Source organism: Limulus polyphemus, unplaced genomic scaffold (assembly GCF_000517525.1).
Source record: "Limulus polyphemus unplaced genomic scaffold, Limulus_polyphemus-2.1.2 Scaffold1152, whole genome shotgun sequence".
NCBI lineage: Eukaryota > Metazoa > Arthropoda > Merostomata > Xiphosura > Limulidae > Limulus > Limulus polyphemus.
Window position 1 is genome coordinate 150,472 of NW_013666762.1, and position 11,345 is coordinate 161,816.

At 33.3% G+C, this 11,345-nt stretch overlaps 1 protein-coding gene across 1 annotated transcript in view; it reads left to right on the forward strand.

The window, feature by feature from the left end:
* The first annotated feature begins 1,574 nt into the window (after positions 1–1,574).
* LOC106462368 (retinal homeobox protein Rx1-like) overlaps positions 1,575–11,345 on the forward strand; it is a 14,222-nt gene continuing 4,451 nt past the window's right edge. Inside the window, exon 1 of the mRNA XM_013922285.2 lies at positions 1,575–2,678. Within this exon, the coding sequence (XP_013777739.1) occupies positions 2,259–2,678 (420 nt within the window). The 5' untranslated portion in view covers positions 1,575–2,258. The remainder of the gene's footprint in view (positions 2,679–11,345) is intronic.

The window sequence follows — 11,345 nt, forward strand, 5'->3', positions numbered from 1 at the left end:
TCGTTATATGTTGGATCCATTGCACCATGTATATAATGGAATATTCCGTATTGCAACCTGTAAACAAAACTGTTTTGGCATTTCAGATTCTTCGAGCATTATAAAATTGGATTCATTCAAAAATTATTATTGTGCTCATTATTGTAATTACGTTTCTCTCACACACAGAAATGAGTGTTTACTGCTCGTAGAATGTTAGACTTCTTTACATCTAAACTACTAGACTAAATTGTCGTTCACATCATTTGTGTCAAGGAAGTTTTTACGTTGATTTAACGTTACTCAATGAGAGTGAATTATGGAACGTTAGGCGTCTTTATATCTAAACTTCTAGACTAAAATGTCGTTCACATCATTTGTGTCAAGGAAGTTTTTACGTTGATTTAACGTTACTCAATGAGAGCGAATTATGGAATGTTAGACTTCCTTACATCTTAACTACTAGACTAATGTGTCGTCCACATTATTTGTGTCAAGGAAGTTTTTACGTTGATTTAACGTTACTCAATGAGAGCGAATTATGGAATGTTAGACTTCTTTACATCTAAACTACTAGACTAAAGTGTCGTCCACATCATTTGTGTCAAGGAAGTTTTTACTTTGATTTAACGTTACTCAATGAGAGCGAATTAACTAACATCACTTCATAATTTTCCGTCAAATTTTATTTTCTCTAAGTAGGTAATTCGAGGCAATTGTACTATACGAAGTTTCTATAAAATTATACACTCCATAAAGAATCAATACGTTATACCCGAGCTTCTATATATAACAATTCAACTATTTATATTAGTTAAAAACGGTTTAACAGGACAGATTTAAACTATTATGAAGATAAACATATGTGGGATTTCTACACGTATCGTTATCCATCTAATTCGGGTAACATTCAGTTGAAGGACAATATATATATACGAGCCACTTATTTATTTCATTGTTCTCATATAAACCAGTATAAGTGAGTTCGTTTACACGATGAGTCTTCCACACTAAAAAGTTCCATGAAAACATTCGAGCACAGGTTAATACGATTATAACAGTGTAAATTAGAAGGTATATAATCCCTTCACAAATTCAACTGGAACTTGGCTGCACGAAAATAAACACCACAAAACTTTTTCTTCACTCTCTAATTCCCGTATTTACCAAGCTTGTAGACTGACAAACAGTGTTGGTTGTTAAATGTAGACGTTTAATCTCTGGAGAATTTCTGTTGTCTGTGTAAATCAGACACAATGATGTAAGGTTATTGGATATCAAACTATGAGTTCTAGTGCGTTCTAGGTATGTCAACATCTTCTGACAAACATAGAAGCTGGAAAATAAACAAATAGTTGACTTGTTTATATAGGGCCAAAAGAAAGTCTAATCGCGTGTTTAGAATTATATATGTCTATACATATACATATATATAACGGATGAGTAGTTTTTTTTACAAGAAAAGCTGGTAAAGTTGTCTGTTGTAGCTTTTACGAGCCATTTAGCCCTTTAATTCTTTCCTAAGCTTTCGACAATATTTGATGCGAGCTTTGTACAAAAAAAAAAAAAACGGTATAAGTATTATATACTGTAAGTGGAGCTTAGCCCACATAGTAAGGTCTATAAGGTGTTCTTTTGTTGTCACCGACGGTGTACATAGAACAGGGCTTGTTAGTTTAGTCCTACTCGCTTGTGTGTTGCGAAGCGTACCAAATTCGTGTGGATTTCCAAAACACCGGTCACAAAAGCATGATGTCCATGGACTTGTCACGGGATGTTGAAACCCGAGAACCAGCTACTTAAAATTAGCCTGTCTAGTTCTCGTGACAGGCACTGCTTCCCAAGTCCGAGACAGACGCTCGGAGTTGAAAAAGGCCTTGTCATGTTAATAACACTTAGTCCAATCCGCAGTGAATGCGTTAGAAAAATAGAGCCCGGGGCCTTCAATATACTGTCGGCTGTGTTCTCTTTATTCGGGTCTTTTAGCAAAGCTAATCGGTAAATACACTGTTCAGGGATGCTGAATGCGCGAGGCGACGCTTACGCTAATTTTACCTCCTACTGAGACAACATAAGCACGGTTCAAAAGGTTTATACCAAAATCTCGGTTAACCTTGTCGTGATAGGTTGGTTTATTCGAAATGAGGGCTAGTACACGGGCAGCTGTATGAAGGCTACGTTTGAAGAAACAAGTTTGTGTTACTGTACCATCTTGTTACCAAAAGAAAAGCATTCTATTCAGGATAACTCGCCGATAACAAACCCTCCGTCTTTGGCCTATGCTACGGTGCCGTCGGCCACAATACAAACACAAACACACGCACGAAGTAGCGGCTTCCGTGCTTCTCGGTAATTACGCAGTATACAGTTGTTACAACACTAAGAACGTGTTTTCTCTCTTTCCAGGTGCGGATGACAAGCCTAAAGAACCGCCGGTCTCTGTTCCAAACGTTTATCCCAACAACCCTCTGTCTACGGAAGTGGCAATTGTAGCCAATAATGGATTAGAGGACGACATTGATACCAGTACTTCAGCTTATGAGGAAGGTCCGAAAAAGAAACATCGCAGGAACAGGACCACTTTTACAACATACCAACTGCACGAGCTTGAACGTGCCTTTGAGAAATCGCATTATCCTGATGTTTACAGCAGAGAAGAACTGGCCATGAAAGTGAATCTACCAGAAGTCCGAGTGCAGGTAGGTGGCGCTGTGATCAGACGGAACAAAAACTGAAATATATGTAGATACAGCCAAATCAATTGGTGCTTTCTATTATTGTTATTATAAACAATAACGACAAAATAACCTCTGTTTTCCAAATTTTACAGAAGCAATCATATACAAAAAACTTGGATGTTTGAATTTGTTTAAAAAACCAGTAGGTGTTGATACAGTCTTATAGAACAAACTCAGTTAATACACCACTCATATTTGCTGATAGATATGCTTGAATGTTCAGACAAAACTGAATATGCAATACTGTAATAAATTAGTAGCATAAATCCTTTGAAATCGCGAAATTCAACGCAGCTCATAAATTTTAGTCTGCAGAATGACTACTTAGCAGAACGTCTCATGAACTTTAAGCTCTGATCGGCAGAATGTCTCATTGTCTTTAAGCTCTAGTTTATAGAAATGTCTCCTGATCTTTAATTTTCTGGTCGGCAGAATGTCTTATGATCTTTAATATTTGGCCCGCAGATCGTCATATGATTTTTAAACAATGGGCGATAAGTACCTAATGATCTTTAAATTCGAATTTATAGAAATGTTTCATGGCCTTTAAACTTTTATCAGCAGAAAGTTTTATGATATTTAAACTCTGGTCGCTCCTTACGATCTTTGAACTTTGACCTTATAACCGACCCGCTTTAAATTCTGATTATCCAAATATAGGCCTATCAAAATCTTTGAACTTTTGTTTGTTTATTTTCTACAGAACGATGCATCTTTAAGCTAGTTTGGAACTTATGCCAATAAAACGTGTCTCATCTTAAAAGTCTATTGTGCATAGTGACTTCTTTTTAAATCAAGGGCCGTATAACGTATCAGGATTAAGGAGTTATTTCAAAGTATCTTATTTTTCGGCTTTGATGATTCTCCTGTCTGTATAATTAGTCCGCAAGGTATTCTATCCTTATGATCTGGTTTGCAATATTTCTGTCTCTAATCTTTGGTTTGCAAATTGTTCCGGCTTTAGGAATTGGTTAACAATATGTTCCGACTCTAATCTTTGGCCTGCATTGTGTCACATCCTTAGAATCTAAGTTGCATCATGTCCCTTCTCTATGTTTGGTTTGTAAAGTGTCCCACCTTTAGGACATGATTTGCAATATGTTCCTTCTCTTATTTTTGGTCTGTAAAGTGTTTCATCTTTAGAATATGGTATGCAATATGTCCCGTCTCTAATTTTGTTTTGCAAAATGGTCTATTTTTAGGCTTGTTTGCAGAGTGTTTAGTCCTTAAACCTTGGTTTACAAAGTGCCATATTTTTATCCTCTCAGTGGAGTACCTTTATGGTACTTTAATACAAAGAGTATCCAGCCCATAACTTTTGGTGTAAAGAGTACTTCTCTTTGCATTTTGGTTCACTTTATGATCTAGAGTTTGCAAAGTATTTGTTTTTATTTTGTTCTACAGAATATTTTTTATGTCTTCATGAAATAGTCTTGTAACATACTTCCACATAAACATGTATAAGGACAGACAGATAGAGCCATATTTTTGTGATTTCAAAATAAATGATAACTTTATTTCTTTATGTAGAATTTTCATAGTCTTCTTTGTTTCCTTTGAAACGGATCTCTTGGGCGGATTCCATTAGCAAACTAAGTCTTCCTTCTGTGTTTCCTTCGAAACGGATCTCTTGGGCAGATTCGATTAGCATTTCTGCATTTATGTGCATACACAAGATTATTCATACTTAATGGATATTAAAAACACATTTTCGTTATACGTTTAAAAACATTGATGCAGAGTTGATATTGAATACTAAAATGATATTATTAACTTCTGATCAAACCACAGAACAGAATAAAAACTTATCTAGTAATAAATATAGTTCATTTATTATAAGGTTCTTACTTATAATGATTAGAATAGTTGGTTCATCATTTGGCCAACCAAACTGTCAGTGACGAAGAAACCCCCAAACCATATGATGGGAGAAATCAGTGGTGGTTGATACAGGAATGCAAGCTACAATGCCATGTGTCCGAGTATATTTTGAAGAATGGCTTAGGCCCAAAATGTCATTTCTGTTTTGTTTTTTTGCTTCCAGTTAATTCTCATTATAAAACGATTATTTATTTTTTCTGTAGCCTTGCCTGGGTTCCACTTTGAAAATAGTGACTTTCTTACATACAGTAAGTGTAGTATCACCAGATGATTGACATACTAATCTATTTGTCACATTTGACAAGTCGGTTTCTTAGCCAATTACTAAAAAGATGAATAGAGAAATTATGTTAAGCTCAAACCAACAAATAGCTCCGAAAATATGTGCATCACGTGACATTCTTAATCTTAAAAACATCTCGGGGAGAAAAGGAACAAATTACCAGAAAAAAAATGGATATTTTAATCATGCATTGCTTACCAAAATCTAGCGATAGTATTAAAGGTATTAGAGATACTTCAATGTAGTCAGCAAATAAAAGAAATTATCACTAGCTTAATTTAAACTTAACCCTGTAATTGATATATTTAATTTAATATATCGTTTTTACTTATAATGATTGGAATGCATTGCTTCACCAGTTGATTACCTTCGATGTTAGCGATATTTTCAAATTTAAACCGAATAATATATTACGAAATTTGGCCATATTAGGAAATTCATGTTAGTCCTAAATCCGAATACTAAGCTAACGATGCAAAAATACACAATGAAAAATTTTAAACAATAAAAATAAATACAGTATATAAATATAAATATTTATATTAAACATTTAAACCACTACTGTAAATGAAAGATGCTAAGTGTCTTATGTATTTAGGTGAGATACTTCAAAGGCATAAGCTATTACCTGAATAAACTCTTACAATATACATTTGGCCTTCCAGCGGCTCAGCAGCAAGCCTGTAGGCTTATAATGCTAAAAACCGAGTTTGATACCCATGATGAGCGCTCCTCTCCTCCCCAGTGGCACAGCAGTATGTCTGCAAACTTACAACGCTAGAATCCGGGTTTCGATATCCATGGTGGACAGAGCACAGATAGCCAGTTGCGTAACTTTGCGCTTAACAACAAACAAACAAACACTATAAATGTATATTTGAATGCATATATGCCGTATTCATGTATCCATATGAGTTGTGTAAATATACTGTTGTAACGTTCTCAAGTTTACTTTTAAGATAACTAAACTTTTGCCAAAATCCAAAGTCACGAAAATATTGTTCGACTACAACTTTTAGTCATGGAGTACTACTATAATATACACTGTAATATCGACATGTCAAGACGCAACAAAGATTGGTACATTTTTTCGCGAGGCAAAGGTGACGTATTAAATAACATATGTAAACTGATTTTAACGTGTTTGTTCTGGAGGCAACGATTCTTATGTTGTCTTCATAAAGTGTGGGGGGGGGGCAATCGGATTCTGCAACGAGAAACAAAATGGCGTACCTCTTGTCTTTGTATATAAATGCACACAAAGCAGAACAAAGAGAAATAATGATATTTTCTGACTCGCGTATTCTAATATTATTATATTTATTGCAAGCATGTGTGTTAAAACATTGCAGGTACAATACATGTCGGGTTACACTTGTAATAATTCTCGAATTCTATTCCCTTCAGTCCAAATTCTCTCCAGCTTGGCAATACTGTGTTTAAAATGCTATCCCTGTTCTTCTTTATTTTAAACTAGTCCACAGAATAGTCCAATGTACCTAATAGCAGTGAAAGAAATATGACTCGTTTCATTAAAATTGTTCTAGGCCTATTCTAAGAATTTATGAGTGAAAGTAAAGAAGAATGTATAACAGACAATGCGTCAACAACAACACTACATCTGTCATATCCAATGGCGATGAAGCCTTTCGCACAGTACCAGGACTATTTATTCTTTTAGACTACTGAACACTTAGATTTGTTTTTACGTCACACGCACATGCACATTACGGTGAAAGTCATTGGATTTGGCAGCACAAATACTACAACACTTCAGTGACAATGATGGATGAATTATATTTATTTCCATCGAGTCTCGATAGGTAAAAAAAAAATCAAAATTCTTAAATCTGTTATTTCTTTCTATTAGTCGTAATCAAAAATTTTCCCGGGCTAGAGAGGTTTAAGATTTACTCAAATTTATAACAATTAATACCCGAAATTTAATTTTACTTTGCTTAATACAAATACGCATCTGGCCAATAGATGGCAGCATATACCAGGTAGGCGTACGTATGATGTCTCTAAAACTGTCATACACATATATTTAAATATAAATATATACATACATATTTCAACTTATGGGAGTTTGAAATAAAATCACTTATAAATAAAAATGATAGATAAGAGATTTCCTTTAATTAACTGGAAACGCGGAAGTGTATGTTAAAATGATGACACATTTGATATTTCGTTAGCTCGGAATAATGGTGTTACAGTTGGTTCCCCGTTTGGCCAACGACAAGTTTACGGACTTGCAATGCTAAAATCCCTGGGTTGATTCCCTACGGCGAACACTGTAGTTTTGCACTTAGAAAATAACTACAACATCTTACACTTGATACTATAAAAGTAATTATTTTCATTAATGAGACAAAAATTACGACATGATTTTCTTTCCTGGAAATAAAACAGATATACGAGTATCGAACAGTAATACTTGGAGTATGTTGTTATGCACAAGTACTACCAGATTTCTGATTATATTGGCAAAAAACGACAACTTTGAAATAACTATTTGATTTTGGAGTATCACTTCAATATGAGATTTTTGGGGTTTTGATTCATGATGATTAGTATGGCAGAAAGATAGACAGACATTTATTTATATATAAGAACTTGCTTTAAGGGCTTTTTTCAAATTATTGTTAAAAGAAAATAAAGCGAGATAATATATAGTGGAGTAAAGCAGTTCGTTGTAAATGCTCGCAGTAAGTAAGAAGATAGGAATAAAAAAGTGTTCAAAGATAAACTAGATATTTAATCAAATAGGTCTTTGTGTAGATAGACACATGAATTGTTAAAGAGATAGATAAATATATCTAAGATTACTTAATGTGTAAATACAGACAAGCAGATAGACCAATCAAAAGTTGAATAGATGGGCAAGATAATAGCTAAATAGGTAGATAGATAGATAGATATGTACATAAACAGATAGGTAGATATGTACATAGATAGGCAGACCTATAAATAGGTAGATATGTACATAAACAGATAGGTAGATATCTACATAGATAGGCAGACCTATAAATAGGTAGATATGTACATAAATAGATAGGTAGATATGTACATAAACAGATAGGTAGATATGTACATAGATAGGCAGACCTATAAATAGGTAGATATGTACATAAATAGATAGGTAGATATGTACATAAACAGATAGGTAGATATCTACATAGATAGGCAGACCTATAAATAGGTAGATATGTACATAAACAGATAGGTAGATATGTACATAAATAGATAGGTAGATATGTACAAAGATAGATAGACCTATAAATAGGTAGATATGTACATAAATAGATAGGTAGATATGTACATAGATAGGCAGACCTATAAATAGGTAGATATGTACATAGATAGGTAGACTTATGTATACAGATAGATAGGTAGATAGATAGATATGTACATAGATAGGCACATAGATATGTACATAGCTAGATAGGTAAACTATAAATAGGTATGTACATAGATATATAAATATATAGTTAGATATGTAATCATATAGATATGTACGTAGACAGATAAGTAGATATGTAGATAGATAGATAGATAGACAGATATATATGTAGATACTTTTTGTTAAAACAACCAAACCAGTTTTTACAAGTTTGTCATCCAACAACCAGTTTTACAAGGAAATAAAAAGATATTCATCCATTACATTATTTACCTGACCAATTTATTACTCTTATCCGTAACATCTATAAATAATTATTACGTATTTAAAATTAATGATGTTTTAATATAATAATTTCCTTTGACTATAATCAACAACCTCAGAAGTAATAGTTATATAATTTGGAATACTTTCATTAAAACATTCAATCTGTTGTTTTGAAAAATTCAATCACGCCATCAACTATTATTTATCATACAGTAATTATTAAAATTATAAATAAATAAATATATGTCACACAGGAAGGTAAAAAATAATAAATGTAGATAGATAGATAGAGATAGACAGACAGAAAGAGATAAGTAGATACGTATATAGATAGGTAGACAGAAAGAGATAAGTAGATACGTATATAGATAGGTAGACAGATAGATATGTAGATAGATAGATAGGTAAACAAATAGATAGAGTGAAGAAACACATACACGTTATCGTTTGAAGCTCTAACTGTATCTACGTTGGATTCTTGCTCCAGGATGTTTAAGAGCTACTCTGGTTTCTAGAAGTTATTGCCTAGTCAAAAAGCTTCTAAACGTCAAATAATTCAATCTGTGGGCTCTAACATGCCGCCCATTACAACAAGAGAGAGTCAGAATACGGAAGATGAAAAGATGATGCGCATCCTGGTTGCTGGAGGCGACCGTTCTGCGTATAACAGTCCATGTTGATTCAATAAAAAATGACAATAGCAAGAAAAAGTGCCGTTAGTGGTGGTGCTCAGAGCAAGTTGTGATTCAATATTGAAGCAAATTGTCAGTCTCTGATTTGATTTTGGACTGCTGATTGGATGTATATGGACGATTAGAATCCATTTGTTCATACGAATCTATACCAGAAACGTTGCTTTTAGAGATACAGAGACGAACGAAGAGGAAAAAAAAAAGAATTTGTTCCATTTAATAAATTTCTAGCTAAAATGTAGATGCTATTATAACTGTGATGTTCTAAAGAGCATTTCAAAAGGAGTTTTACGTGATTCACACTGCATAAAAGAAAGTAATAATTTTTTTAACAAAATTTTCTTTCAAACTGTCAACCTCAGTACACATTAGCTGACTCATGCTTTCCTTTCACCAGATTGCCTTTTCATATAATACAATTTTTTGATAGAATGAGTCCACTCTTTTAACAGAAATTTTATTCCATAAGTATCTACAAATTAACAATTTGCTTCAAACCAGCCATACGTATACGTGTTTCTGTATCTACTTTGGCTCTCTGTCTGTATTATACGAACGAGTTTTAATTCATCTGTCTCGTCTGTCTGTTAGATAATGTTGCCCATCTGTTCTTGTACGACTGTGTTAATCCACTCGCCTTGCTTTTTTTGTCTGTTGTTGAACAATTTATATCTCTATTTGTTATAAGAGAATTATAATACGCCCATTATAGGTGGAGATAACGTGAGTCACAAAATGTCAAATACGGACACTCGTAATTAGAATAATGATTTACCCGGAGAAGTGAGGAATAGTATACTTAGATAAATGTAAATTATCGTTATATCTATGAAAACAATATCAATTCCAGTAAAGATGACCCTTGTTGCTTTAACGAAGAGTTTGCTACCTGCATATAAAATGTTCTTATTGTTTGTTTGTTTGAAGTTAAGCACAAAGCTACACAATGGGCTATCTGTGCTCTGCCCACCACGGGTATCGAAACCCGGTTTCTAGCGTTGTAGGTCCGCAGACGCATCGCTGTGCCACTGGAGGGCTAAAATATTCCTATAATAACATTTTTCTTCTACTGTACTGACAATTACGTTAGTGTATGATTGTCAAAAGAAGTTTCTATATATATATATATAGCTAAGTAAGATAGATACAATTTCCAACTACATTTATGCTATTGTAGATTAGAAAAAAATAGCACTGCATGCTTCTCAGTTTTTATAGAATTTTTCTAATTAACTAAAAAAATCATGTTCTATACTGGGACTGAGGGTGCGTTATAAGAGTCACAGGCAAATCCTACTATTCGATCTGTCAAGAGTAGCCTAAGAGTTGATGGTGGGTTGTATTGATCAGTTACCTTACCTCTATAGTTTATCACTTCAAAATTAGGGATAGCCAGCGCAGATATCATCTCGAGTAACTTTGGGCGAAACTCAAGAAACAAATGGATATTAATATAACAGGAGTACAAATATAAATGTTCATATATGAGAAGTTAATAATGGCAATTTGGAAATGATAAACAGTCAATAATTAGGAGTATATCTGTGAGAGTAATTATAAAAATTGATTATTATTTCAAGTACACGTCATTACAAAACTAGAACAGCTATGCACAATTAACCATTTTTTTTTGCTATGCGCAAAACTCCGAGACAAACTCTGCAATTTTTTTCTCTAAACGAGACTTGAAGTCAAGACAGGTAGAGTAAACAAGAGTTTATTAATAATGGTTTATAAAAAATTATCAAAATTGAAAAATCACGTGAATTAATTTGAATTAAACTTGAATTAATTTCACTTTTAGCTTCAACACGCTACAGTATTTACTTTTCTAAAGGAACTGATTTCTTGTCTGATAAGTTAATGGCGATTTTTAACTTAGATAATGTAATTAAATATTATATAGTGTTTGAGAGTATTTCTTAACCTTCTTAAAAATATACAATATATTTTTTTTATTTAAGGCTTATTTATTGTTTGTTATGAAATTAAAAAATCCAGTCTAAGCCATCACTTTTTTTCGTACTTAACAGTGAGAACAGCAAAACTAGGGGACATCAATATAAATTTTTGCAGGGTAGGAGTCATCTTCAGCTAAA